This window comes from Podarcis bocagei (genome assembly GCF_964188305.1).
Source record: "Podarcis bocagei genome assembly, chromosome: 10".
Taxonomy (NCBI): domain Eukaryota; kingdom Metazoa; phylum Chordata; class Lepidosauria; order Squamata; family Lacertidae; genus Podarcis; species Podarcis bocagei.
Genome location: NC_138135.1, coordinates 4053350 through 4067273, shown reverse-complemented (window position 1 = coordinate 4067273; position 13924 = coordinate 4053350). Strand labels below are relative to the sequence as shown.

General features: G+C 51.3%; 1 protein-coding gene across 10 annotated transcripts in view; it reads right to left on the bottom strand.

The window, feature by feature from the left end:
* Positions 1–13924, bottom strand: part of SHANK3 (SH3 and multiple ankyrin repeat domains 3) — a 449651-nt gene that overhangs the window by 243124 nt on the left and 192603 nt on the right. For 9 of the 10 annotated variants that reach the window (XR_014012079.1, XR_014012080.1, XM_081209761.1 and 6 more), the window contains 4 exons: positions 12755–12922; positions 11430–11546; positions 10614–10691; positions 3422–3488 (listed from right to left, as the gene is read on the bottom strand). Coding sequence is in view for 8 of the 10 variants with exons in the window: in XM_081209761.1 (XP_081065887.1) it covers positions 3422–3488; positions 10614–10691; positions 11430–11546; positions 12755–12922 (430 nt within the window). In the remaining 2 variants the exon portion in view is untranslated. The remainder of the gene's footprint in view (positions 1–3421; positions 3489–10613; positions 10692–11429; positions 11547–12754; positions 12923–13924) is intronic. The other variant, XM_081209760.1, reaches the window with a different exon arrangement.

Sequence of the window (13924 nt, the reverse complement as noted above, 5' to 3'; positions counted from 1 at the left end):
ATGCGTTCCGTTTTTAAGCTGAAACTGTTCTTAACCTGAAGCACCACTTTAGCTAATGGGGCCTCCTGCTGTTGCCACGCTGCCGGAGCACAATTTCTGTTCTCATCCTGAAGCAAAGTTCTTAACCTGAAGCACTATTTCTGGGTTAGCAGAGTCTGTAACCTGAAGCATATGTAACCTGAGGTACCACTGTAAAGCAGACATTCTGGGGGAACTTCCATTCCTCCTCACCACTATGAGCTGAATAAAGAGCATGAAATCCACTCTCGATTCTGAATATATTTCAATTGCAAACTGCTTTGGGGACGCATCTGGGCAGGGTGGCCCAGAGGAAACGAAACACTTTGCAGATAAACCAATGAAAGCAAACAGGGTTCATGCACACACCCACGCTCCCATTTTGAACCTGGCAAGCACAGACCTCGGAGGCCTGCATGCTCAGGCACTCTGTGCATGAGCACAACTATGCATGCATGCAAACACACACACACACACACACACACACACACACACACACACAACACTTAGTGGCCCTGCAAGTTCCTCCATGTGTTCGAAAAGTACAGGAAAGAAATATGATCGCTTCTGTGCTGAGTGCAGAAGCACAGCGCGGATCAGGGCTTGGCCGTGGCCTTCCTTGAGCGCCACTGGCCAAAGGAGGGATCTGCTGGGAGAATGGACTTTTCAACCACTGGGAGGGGGTCATGCCACCGGCAGAAACAGCCATGACCTTGGCAATGCCAATGGATGCCCAGCCCTGCAAATGGCGCTTTGAGTCCAACTCACTCCCCGCACCTTGCAGGTGTTTCTCCTGGCCCTGATACCTGCCCTTGCCTTCACCTTCCCAGGAGCTGGGATGAGGTGCCCAGCACAGGTCTGGATGTGGCCTGGCCCCCCTCCCCTGCCACCTGGCCCCTCCAAGCCCCGCAGGCTCTTCCTCTGCTCCTAATCCCACTTCTCTGCAGGCGTTTCAGGAACCTTTCTGAGGGTTCGCTTCAGGCTGTTCCTTCGCCAATTCCCTTGGCTTGCAGGAGCTGGCCATCTGGACCCGCTGCCCGCTCCCAGTCCCTCCCATCCTCCCTTTCCTCCTAGTGCTATTTGACCTACTTGGACTGATAGCCACCTCTCGCCAAGGCAGCCTTTCCGTCTTTAATTGATCTCGTGCCTCCGCCTCCGCCTCCGCCCTCTCAATGGAACAAAATTAAATAAGTCGGTTTTGGTAGCCAAGCCGTTTGACAATTCTCATTAATGTAATCTCCCTTTCATTTGTTAATGGGCCCTGCTCTCTGCCTCTGATCCTGCGCCTGATAGGTGCTCAAGAAACTGCCATTCTTCTCTCGTGGGAAACCAAAGCGACTCCCTGGAAAGGGAGGAGAGACAAGCTGGGGTTTTCGAGTACAAAACTCCAGAGGCCTTGAGTTTGCAAAGCTCCTGTCTGAATGAACTTCCTTGCCTGTCATCTGGGCTGCACTCCTTCAGGCTATGGTGTGGGGGCTCCCTTGATGGGACACCCCTCCATTTGAAACAAAAGCACCACGCCCGCAGAAAGCTAGCCTGTCAAGGAGAAGACGTAGTTGGAAGCCTTCACCTTGGTCTGAAGATGCTGTTCTCAATGCAGAGGGAATTTTGTTACCTCCCAGTCATGAGAGGGGCAGCCCAGATACTGGCTGGGAACCAGGTGCTGGTTTGGTCTCTTGGTGCAACCCAACACAGCAGCTGCTGTGACTCAGAAATTGTGCAATGTGAAACACAAGAGCAGTCAAGTACGACATTCTTAGAGTGAACATGTTTGCACATTGGGAGGAATGTTTGTCCAGCCAGCAGGTCAACTTCCTGTTTCCTCCTGGGCTGGGACAGACTTCCTCTGCATGTGACTAGAGGTGGGTGCAGCCTCACCTGTGCAGGTAACGACAAAAGCACAGGGCAGGGCAGCCATCTCTCTCTCTGCGACTACAGGCATTGAAGAAGCAACATCTGCTTAGCCAAAGATGCCCTCTTGGATTCCAGCCCAGAGAGGACAAAGGGACTGTCTCCTTATGAGATAGTTTCCAGGTTTATGTTACTTTTCTAAGCTAAGTCTGCCTTCTGGGATCCAATTGTGAGCAGAATGTGAGTAAACTCTTTTTATACTTTTGTAGAAGACTGTGTCGTGTCTTATCTTTTATGAGGGAATAAGGGGAAAATACCAGAACAAGTTATTATAGAGGCTTTAGCGAGCCTGAGCAAATGCATCCGCTGTGAATTTAAAAAGGGGAATGTTACTCTGCTAAATTGTGAACTTGTTAACACAAGTTGGAAAGGCTATAATCAAACAATAGATCCTCTCCTGCATCCCTGAACATTCCCACAGAAATGAACCGTTTGCTCCAGGATTCCTCTTTCTGTGCTGCTCATCATTTCATGCAATGCTCTCTCATCTCCTGCCATTGAATTTCCTCTGCCCAAGCTGAAAAGCCTGTGTCTCCTCCAGCCTCCCTTCTATGCGAGATGCACCAACCTTCCCCTGATCATTTCCTTCAGTCTCTGCCAAGCGGGAGCCCAGAAGAGCAAAAACCATTCTAAATGTAGCTGCACCACAGAGGCAGGTCACGGCATGCATTCTCAGGGGAGGAAATACCAGCATTGTCCCTGCAGGAGCTGCATATGGGATGGAAGGAGTGTGGGGAGCAAGGCAGAAGACGCCCCGAAGGGGCACAGCCAATCGCCTACCTCAAACCAACCACAAGATAAAGAGATGCCACCTTGTCACCTTCTGTTCCTCCTCCCAGAGTCACCCTCCACACACTAGACAGGCTAGGGCAGAGGTTCCGGAGGTGTCCAGTCTACATTGCAGCCCCACAAGGAATGCAAAAGGTCCCTTCTGTTGGCAGCTGGGTGGCAAAGGGGAGGCGGGCAGGTTGCATGGCATCTGTGCCATACAAAGGGCCCATGGTGGAGAGCCTAGCCCAAGCTGGCTCCTCTCCTTCCCAGAATGACCAGGGGAACAGGCCCAGGCTGGCACTCCAGACAGCAGCCAGGACTTTATGGCAGAGCTGGACTCGCTGCCAGAGATTCCCAAGGAGGTCACCGGTTCAAAATCCACTGCGGGGTGGCGAGTCTCCTGATCAAGGGGCTCCCCACCCCCAGGAAACCCAGAAGTCATGGGACAAAAAGCTCCAAGGGTGATGCTCCTCCTCTCATCCACTTCAATGTGTAGGTGCCCTGAAGCTGCCAACTCAAGGGGATTCAGGGAAGCCAGGGAGAGGTTTCCAAGCAGGGCATTAGCCAGGCTGGCCCTTTCTCGGGTCCTCTGGTCCTCCTGGCATCTCCTCCTTGGCCCTCTTGGCCAGGGGTTGGCCTGGCACAAGGACCACAACTGTCATGCCCCAGCCTCCCACCATTGAGATAAGAAGTGCGTGGAAAGCCAAAGACTCTCACTCACCAACGTCGGACTCTTTGTGGGTTTTGATGATTTCGGCCAGTTCAAAATTCCCCGCAATTATGGCCACCTGAAACGAGGGGAGAGGACAAAGCACAGGAGTCAGGTGGGGCTGCTTATTCCAGATTCGTCAAGGTTTTTTAAACAAAATTAACGATCACAGAGATTTATATTGTTCAATCTTACGACGACCCTGTGAGGTAGGGCCACTTACAGCAGGACCCTTTTACCTTCTCACCCCTTAATGAACTCTCCATGTTGCTGCACCCTCCCCAGAGCATATTCTGTAATTTCTTTTCCCCGTCAGAATTGCTGAGCTAGAAGGCAAAGGTCTTCCAAAGCCTTTGCAATGATGTCCTTTCTGAACAGGGGTGAAGAGGTGGCTATGATCCCAGGGGTCAGCAAACTTTCAGCAGGGGGCTGGCCCACTGTCCCTCAGACCTTGTGGGGGGCCAGACTATATTGGGGGGGGAATGAACAAATTCCTATGCCCCACAAATAACCCAGAGATGCATTTTAAATAAAAGGACACATTCTACTCATGTAAAAACACCCTGATTCTTTGATTCACCCAGTCAGTGAGTCTGCTGCCCCGATACCTAGAACAGGGCACCAAGGGATATGGGGCATGGCATTGGCCCCACAAGCCCAACTCAGGCATTTTCTGGGATGTGGGCAGAGCAACAGGTGCAAATGAGTTCCCTGAGTGCAGCTATGTCCGTCTGAACGCAAACCTAGCTATAGCACAAGCCAGAGGTGGCCATCACAGTGCCCCACAGATCAATGGTCCTTCTGGATAGGGGTCATGGGAGCCACATTCGAATCATGCCCAGGCTTTCCCTGGGACGGGGCATGTGATGCAGATGCGTTGACGTATCGATTTGGCCTATGAATTTGCAATGCACATTTCATTTGTTTCTTGGATGGTTTTCTTTCTTTCTTTCTTTCTTTCTTTCTTTCTTTCTTTCTTTCTTTCTTTCTTTCTTTCTTTCTTTCTTTCTTTTGCCTGGGAATTTTTTCTTAATGTTGGTGGCAATTCCCCCCCCCCACCCGGAAATAAATGAAATAAACAAACACCATCTGGAGGGTCCTGTGTTGTGAAGGCTGGCAGTGGGTTTATCGCGGCATGAGGCACAGTGTTGTGATTGGGTTACAGTGCTGGACTTTGATGAGGAAGACCTGGGTTTTAAATCCCAACCCAGGGCCTATCCATGATTCCTCTCACCCCACTGGTTTCCCTGGGGGAAACTGCTCTTTAGCACTCAATCAGAGCAAATGGCCATTCGGGTTTCCTCAGGATTGATGTTTTCCCTGATGGAACACTAAGGAGCTGGTTGAAACTGCAGACGGAGTGGGGCAAGGAGAAAACAGCTCAGACTCGTACCTTGAAACTTTGGGTCAAACAAAAAACTGCTTGGACCCATGCTTTCTGTTAAGATATAGTTCCGTTCCACCTTAAAGGGTCAGGAAATGCTTCAGCAGTACTATCTATCTGGTAACCCTTTAAGGTAGAACGGAACTATATCCTAACACTTTCTAGGCAGAAGTGTGGATGGGACCACAGTCATAACCCCCCCCCCCCGAACACTGGTCCAGGTACCCTCTTTTCAGCCTCCTGTTCCACTTACAAGCACACTGAGTCAACAGAGTGATGCAGCAACAAAAAAAAGGTAAGGTTCTTCTAGGCTGCCTCAACAGAAGTCTAGTGTCCAGGTCAAGGGAAGTCATAGTCCCACTCTCTTCTGCCTTGATCAGACCACATCTGAAATACTGTGCCCAATCCTGGGCACCACGATTTAGGAAGGATGTTGACAAGCTGGAAGGTGTGTCAAATACCTCAAAAGAAGGGAGTCTTTAGCAGTGATTTCTGCATTTCAGGTGGTTGGGCTAGATTATGCCTGCAGTCCCTTCCAACTCTACAATTATACAATTCTATGATCAGGCATGGCACCCTGGAACTTATTGAAAGAGTGGTCTACAAATGTACGGATCTGTCATTCTCTGACGGCTGCCACATCCTCTCGACAGGACCCAAATAAGACCCCGGAGGGAGCGGAGAAACAGGATGAAAGTTCAGCTGCTTCTTTCCTCTCGAGTCCACAAAGGCGGGGGGAGGGACAAGAGAGGGAGGGGGTGTTAATAATTGCTTCTGACAAAATGGAACTGAAACAGATCCAAGATGCAGCAGTCTGATCTCAAGTATGAAATGGATGCAGAAGACCGTGAAATGCTGCCACCGTAATGGAAACTCACAAAATGGCACACATTAGCAGAGATGGAGAGGCCAGATGAATCCCTGGCAGCGGGGGAGGGGGAGGTGGTCAGATGTTGATCACCACCAAGGCTCAGAGTTTCAGGAAGTTGAAGCAGAATGAGACAGGCAGGCCAGCGCCTGCAGAAGTGCCCACTTCACAGAATCACAAGAGCTGTAGGGTTGGAAGGGACCCTGAGGATCATTGAGTCCAATTCCCTGCAGTGCAGGAATATCCACTAAGGCATCCATGACAGCTGTCACTCAACCTTTGCTGAAAAACCTCCAATGAAGGACAGTCCATCTTCCAAGGGAGTCCGTTCCACTGCCAAAGAGCTCTTCCCATCTGACGTTGGGTCAGAATGTCCTTTCTGGCCATTTGAATCTACTGGTTTGGGTAGGAAACCAAGTTTGTTCCACCTTCCATATTATAGCCCTTATGATATTTGAACATGACTCTCATGTCTCCTCTCTTCCAGGCTAAACAAGAAGAAGAGTTTGGATTTGATATCTCACTTTATCACTACCCGAAGGAGTCTCAAAGCGGCCAGCAATCTCCTTTCAACTTCCTCGCCCACAACAAACACTCTGTGAGGTGAGGGGGGCTGAGAGACTTCAGAGAAGTGTGACTGGCCCAAGGTCACCCAGCAGCTGCATGTGGAGGAGCGGGGAAGCGAACCCAGTTCACCAGATTACGAGTCCACCGCTCTGAACCATTACACCACACTGGCTCACCTCCCTCAACCGTTCCTCATCAGGCTTAGATTCCCTCATCAGGCTTAGATTCCCTCAACAAACCCACCTCCCTCAACCATTTCTCATCAGGCTTAGATTCCAGCCATGGCTCACCAAGACCTCCCCTGGGCTTAGAGACTGACATCTTATTCGCCTGGAGAGGGATCTCATGGTCTTCCCTTGTTTGCACAGATCACAGGGCACCGAAATGCCACAAGCAACATAAGCTGTTGACTCACAAGTGATTGGGCATAAAAAGCCTAAGAAGAGCCTTGCTGGATCAGGCCAGTGTCCCTTCCAGTCCAGTATCCTATTCTCACAGCAGCTGGCCAGAATGCTTTTTGGGCAAACTTGCAAGGAGAACACCAGAGCCCTCTCTTCTTCTGTGGTTCCCACCAACTGGCATTCAGAAGCAAAACTGCTGCCTCCAGCAAGTTAGGCTGATGCAGACTTGGAAATGGTTCGGGAGCTCTCGGCTGCCCCAACATTTGTGCTCGGCTTCTGAAACACACTGCATGCCACGAGCTCCTTTGGGAGTCACAACTTTCAGCTATGGCAAGGTCTGGTTGTGGGAGAGCTGCTCTGGTGCTCAGAGGAGCTCCAGTTGGGGGTCAGGGACCCAGGGGCACCCCCTATTCACAAATGCCAAGGCTGAGCTCTGGAAGCAGAGCATGGGATTCTTTAGTGGTGCCATTGCACAAACAGTGCTCCTGAGCTGCAGCTTGTGCAAATTCTGCCCCATCAGCCCACTCTCCAGGCATCTGAGGAAGAGTCAGGGCCTGTGCCCTTCCTTAAGTCATAGAGATCCTTCCTTGGCGAAGCGAATCCTGCTCCTCCTGCTGCTGCTTCTTGCTGCCCTTCCCGCGGGAGACTTGCTGACAAAGGCCTGCGATAAAAATAGCCCTGGATTTATCACTCACGCTGTCGGCATGCCAAAGCAGAACCGGGGGGATGCGCGAAGGGGGCCATCTCCAAAGCGCAGGTCTTGTGGCTTCACCAGTGTCACCTGCCCCTCCATGCCCAAGCCAAGAGGGCCACTGGCCTCATTGGGCACCCTGGGGTGGCCTCCCTCCTGGGCCAAAGGAGCCCAACACTGAGGTGGAGATGAGAGGCAGCTCTTTCAGACATTGTCAGAAACTGCCTCCTAAACTTCATTTCATGACTCACAATGGGAAGACAGGAATGAGGAACCGGAGGCTGGAGAAACAGCTACCCGACACACAAAGTGGACTGAGCACTCTGCTTTTCCTAGGCCTTTCTGACTGGCTGAAAGCCCAGTTGAAACAGGGCAGCTGCCCACCCCAGACCTTTAGGCGAGGTGTCAAGGTCCGGTCTACGGGCGATCGAAGTCCCGGCTGAGGACGTCGGGACCGGGGGCAAGATGGCGGGGTGGGAGCAGGAATGAGTGTCCAGAAGCCAGGGGTCCAAGGGTCAGGAAGCAGGGAGTCACGAAGTCAGGGGTCCGAGGGTCGAGAAGCAAGGAGTCACGAAGTCAAGTGTCCGAGGGTCGAGAAGCAAAGAGTCATGAAGTCAAGGGTCGAGAAGCAAGGAGTCAAGAAGCCAAGGTCCGAGGATCAGGAAGCAAGAAGCCAAACGCAGCAAGCAAGGAAACGAGTTGCTGTGGCAAAGAGCCGAAGGGAAATGCTGACCTTATATCCCTTCCCGGCTCTTGCCACCAGGTGCTGTGAGTTACCAATCGGCCTCACCTGTGCGGCCGCACCTTGCCTCTCCAGAACAAACTTAGGAAGGCCCCAGTCCTGCAGAGTCCTACTGGTCACAGGGCCCGGCTCCTGCACGCACTCCTGACAGAAGGTGAGTCCTGCCCCTCTTGCTGTAGCAGGTTTGGGGTCAAGGTGGTGGTGGGGAGGAGGCACTTCGCGCAGCACACTTAACCTATGGAACTCCCTGCCACAGGAGACAGTGATGGCCAGAAACTTGGATGGCTTCAAAAGAAGATTAGGAAAATTCTCGGAGGAGTAGAGGGCTATGGATGGCTAATGTTTCTGGGTGGCAGTTGTTGAGACCATGGGAGGGGCGAGTTGTTCTTGTGGTCAGATCCTGCTTGTGGACTTCCAGGCTGAGGCACCTGCTTGGCCACTGTGAGAAGAACAGGATGCTGGACTAGATGGGCCATTGGCCTGATCCAGCAGGCTCTTCTCATGTTCTCCTGGGGGGACATGACTCCCCATTGCCCCTTCTCTGTTTCCTTGGCCAGCAGGAAGCCTGGCTGGTGATGGGTGCATGTCCCATAGTTCCCAGCTAAAATCCCGCAACTTTTCATACCACAAAAGTTCTGATGGATTCTTTTTGTCCTGCTTTGGCTGTGCGGGAGCACCAGAAGGCAGCAATGCAGTAACATTGGGGAAGCGTTGCAGAACAATTAGTGAAGCAGCCTTATGTGAGGACAGTCCAGGGTAACTCCACGCCAATGCATTGTTATTGCATCAGTGACATGCTTGCTTGTTGGTATCTCTCTCCCTCTCCCTCCCCCCCTCCATCATCTATATCTATCTATCTATCTATCTATCTATCTATCTATCTATCTATCTATCATCTATCATCTCTCCATCTCTCTATCATCTATCTATTTGTCTTCCAGAACAATTAACAAGACTGATCTATCTATCTATCTATCACCTATCATCTATCTGTCTTCCAGAAAGACGAACAAGACTGTCTACCATCTATCTATCTATCTGTCTGTCTGTCTGTCTGTCTGTCTATCTATCTGTATTTAAAACCTTGATTACAATAAAAGCCTTTAAGTGGTTTGCAATAAATGTTGAATAATTCAATCCCCGCCCCCCAAACCCACCAGTTTGGAAGCCACCTGCCCCCTAGATAGGAGGGACCTTTTCTCCCTTTCCTCTGAGAATAAGAAGGGAAGGAAGTAGTTGCTTTAAATTGTAGGGGTGCAGAATGAGGCTCCTTGCTGTCAGCCACAGGGAAGGTTGCTTGTGGCATGGGTGGGAGTGCATTGAGGGTGCAGGTGTGGGGTTGTTGTTGTTTTTTTGTTTTGTTTTGTTTGTTTGTTTGCAAAATTTCCTTCCTTTCAAGGCTTCAAGGTGAGGCTGGACTTATCCTGTTCTTTCTGCACTCAGATCCAAATGGTTTTCCGACTTGGCCCTGCAGCTTCCCCTCCCCTCGCCCAACCTGGGAAAACCGCTCTTTAGTGCTAAATCGGAGCAATCGCCAATCCAGAGAAAACCTGATCCATGTTTGCTCAGATTCAGCAGTAAACTGAAGGAAAGCTGTGGGGCAAGCAAAAGTGTGGGTGAGCCCTTAGCCAGATAGTTAATTGGCAGCCACTGAGGATGAGCTTTGAGATGCACTGTTATAAATATAATTATAATTGAGAGGCACAATTCAAAGTGTTGGTGCTGACCTTTAAAGCCCTAAACGGCCTCAGCCCAGTATACCTGAAGGAGCATCTCCACCCCTATCGTTCAGACTGGGGTCCAGCTCCGAGGGCCTTCTGGAGGTTCCCTCGCTGTGAGAAGTGAGATTACGGGGAACCAGGCAGAGGGCCTTCTCGGTGGTGGCACCCGCCCCATAGAAATAAACAACTATCTGACTTTTAGAAGACATCTGAAGGCAGCCCTGCTTAGGGAAGTTTTTAATGTTTGATGAATTATTGTATTCTAATATTCTGCTTGAAGCCACGCAGAGTTGCTGGGGAACCAGATGGGCAGGATATAAATAAATAAATATATTATTATTATTATTATTCTGTTTACTTATTGTTGCTATTGCCTCAATAAAATACCCTGAGTCTGGGATGTGGCCCGAATGCTCACCATGCTGGCTGTTGGGGGTGGAGTGCCCTATAGCATCTGCAGGAGGGTCCAACTCTGCTCTAGAGTGCAGTTCTTCTTCCCATGCCCCACAGCAGTCAGGGTGGGTCTGAGGCCCCAATGACTCTATAGGATTTCTGCCAAGGGGCGCAGATCTGGCTGGCCCCTTCCCCAATAAAACTGCCATTCTTGGCATGTCTCTCCCTCCTGGACAATTACTGCCTCTCTTTCCGTTTGCTGCCTGCGCAGTTGGGCCCCCCCCCCCCAAGAGAGGAGGCCGATGGCACGGATGGGCAAGAACCCACACGGGGGGCCTCTGCCACCGTCTTCTGAGGGAGACGTGGAAGGGTGGGAGTGGGTGGGCAGCCCAGGAGGCAGAGACCCTTTCCCTGGCCCCACTGCTGGGCTCTCCTACCTGGAATGCTGTCTGGCTGTTGTAGTTCCGGATCTCCTTGCTTGCACCGCGGAAGAGAAGGACCCGAGCGCAGCTTTCCTGGCAGGGGAAAGAGAAAGGCAGAGTGAACTCTCCAGAATATATATATTGGGGGGGGGGGCGGGAGCAACATGGGAACAGCCTGCACTGCCAGACTGGCAATTCAGAGCCGAGTCAGAGGCTGAGGAACTTCTGGGTTTCCCGTGGTCCGCAACCTGAAAGCACGCAACCCCAAGCGTTTGTAACCCGAGGTACCCCTGTAGGGTAGAGTAGGGTTGGGGGCACAGAGGGTGAGTTTCTGGAACCAGGGGGAGGGAGTGTTCCCTGAAAAGGTTTGAGAACAAGTATTTTACTTTCTGGAAAAGAAGGAGAGGTGTCAGAACTTAATTCTGCAGAGTGGGCTTGAACCTCCGCTGACTTGGAATCCCTGGACCCCAGACTCAGCTTCAGCTACGCTTTCAAGTCGTAAGAGGCACGCACTCAGTACATGCTCAGGGGTGGTTTCCTTTAAACCGCTCTGCATATCCTGGAGCTGAATCTTGAGGAGGGCCAGCTGGGAAGAATCCCCTTGGACACCCATTTCCCTGTCGGCTTTCTTCATGCAAGCAAAAGGAATGCAGAATCGCAAAACTGTCACGTTGTAAGGGACCCCAAGCGTCATCTAGTCCAACCTGCCGGCTTGCAGAACTCCATGGGTGGCTGCACAGGTGCAGCAGGAGGAGGGCTCTTGATCCGCTTCAAGGGCTGGTCTGCCAGGGGAGGGGGCCCAAGGCCAGAGCGAGGGGAGGTAGGACTCACCTGGTTGTAGAGAGCACAGACGTGGAGGGCTGTGTTCCCGGATGCGTTCTGCGCTGTCATGTCCGCCCCATAGAAAAGAAGATGCTCTAGGTGTTGAACATGCCCATAGCGACAGGCCTGTTTGGGGAAGGAAGGAAGAGGGACAGAGAAGTTTCAGTTCAGGTAGATGGTCACACGGGGGACAGCAGCAAGTGCTGGACAACAAACCACATCAACAGTGCCCTCTGCTCTCCATGACCCTCCAAAACACACGCACACACCTCACAGGCTTCCTCCAACACTGAATTACTTATTCTAAATCATCTATGCCACATTTTGCAGACATGATTCCATAGCAGAAATAACACTTAATTTTGTGGGGGGCAGAGGGGGGTGAGTGGGATCCACCAAGATAATAATAATAATATAAATATTAAAAACACTGTAAAACATTAAAAACTTCCCTAAACAGGGCTGCCTTAAGATGTCTTCCAAAAGTCAGGTAGTTGTTTATTCCTTTGACATCTGATGGGAGGGTGTTCCACAGGGCGGGCGCAACCACCGAGAAGGCCCTCTGCCTGGTTCCCTGTAACCTCACTTCTTGCAGGGAGGGAACCACCAGAAGACCCTCGGCGCTAGACCTCAGCGTCTGGGCAGAACGATGGGGGTGAAGAAGCTCCTTCAGCTATACTGGGCTGAGGCTTTTTAGGGCTTTAAAGGTCAACACCAACACTTTGAATTGTGCTTGATGCCCTGGGAGCCAATGGAGGCTCCAGCAAGAGCCTTGCGCTTCGTATCATGGGCCAAACATCATGGGGCTCCCTTCCACTAAGGCCAGATTCTCCCTGTCCCAAGAACAGCCATGGTTGGCATGCCAGCCGAAACCATTCAAAGGCACTCCTGGCCTCTGAGGCTAACTGAGCCTCTGGTGACAAAGATGGATCTGGGAGCAGCCTGCAAACTGCCACCGTGTTTTTTCAGAGGGCGGTCAACGCAATCCAGAATGGGCAACCAGTCAGTTTCCCGGACATGGGAACAATCATCACAACTCCATCTTCACAGGGATCAAGTTCAGTTTATTGACCTTCATCCACTCCACCCCAGACAACAACCCAGATGATATACGGCCTCTGCAGACTCAGGTGTTGTGTAAAAGCAGAGCCAAGCGTCACCTGTGCCCCGATGGCCCCCTCCTCCAAAACGCCACCACAACCCGGTGTAGCAGCTACCTCACTTTCCCCAACGTGGGGCCTCTTCCGCCAGACAACCGCTTGGGGGCTGAGCCCCCCACCAGGGTGCTAGCCTCTCCACCCACCCACTCACCTGCAGCCACCTTGCAGCCTCACCTGATGGATTTCTTGCCAGCCGTTTTCGTCGATGCAGCCCACCTTGGCGTAGTCGTGCAAGAGGAGCTCACAGCAGTAGGGGTCCCCTCCAACCATGGCACTGTGGTACAGAGGCGTTAATCCGCGGCTGTCCTTGTAATCTGTTGAGGCACCCAGGTCTAACAGCGTCTGCGCAAACACAGTCACAGGCAGGCAGGGGGGGTCGGTCAGTGGTTGCTGGACCTCTCGGCGCGAGAAAGGCAAGGGGGTGGGGCAGAGGCAGACCACACACCCAAAACGCCGGGACGCCGTTCCAGGACCTGCAGGAGCACCACTAGGAGGGAGGTTGCTGGTTTTTTTTAGCAGCTTTGCCCGGCAAGGAATGCCTGGGCATGAGGTGGAAGTGGCAAGAGTTGGTTTCTGGCGTGGCTCAGGGTGTGAGAAGGGTGGTCTGCTCTCTCCAAGTCTCAAAATGAATTCAAGCAGTGGCTTTAGGCAAGCAAAAATCTCTCTTGGTATCAGATCCCCATTTGCGGCCCAGGAAGACTAAAGTGGCCTCCCATACAAGATAAAAAAATTCCTTCCAGTAGCACCTTAAAGACCAACTAAGTTAGTTCTTGGTATGAGCTTTCGTGTGCATGCACACTTCTTCAGATACCTTTCGTGTGCATGCACACGAAAGCTCATACCAAGAACTAACTTAGTTGGTCTTTAAGGTGCTACTGGAAGGAATTTTTTTATTTTGACTATGGCAGACCAACACGGCTACCTATCTGTAACTCCCATACAAGAACGTTGCACACATTACTGACTTAATGTAAACAAAGCATTTCATGAATGCATAAAATGTGTTGCCAGTTGCCAGAGTTGCCAGTTACTACTGATATGGGCTTGGATTCCGTCATCATGAACCATCACCACCATTCTTGGAGTTGGCGTATTTCTTTGGGGGGGGGGATTTACAACTTAATCTTGGAGATGTTGATTTTGCTGCTGTTCTTTTAATTTTTGCATCTTTCGTCTTATTATGACTTGCATGGGGATTGTTTAATTTTGCTGTGCACCTTTTGATGTTTCAGTTTGCTGCTCATGACTACTTTCGTTATAGTTTCACAACATATTTTTGCAGCTGCGCAAATCTTTGCATGCTGTAAGCCGCCTTGAGCGTGGTTTCAAGCGACAAAAAGGCGG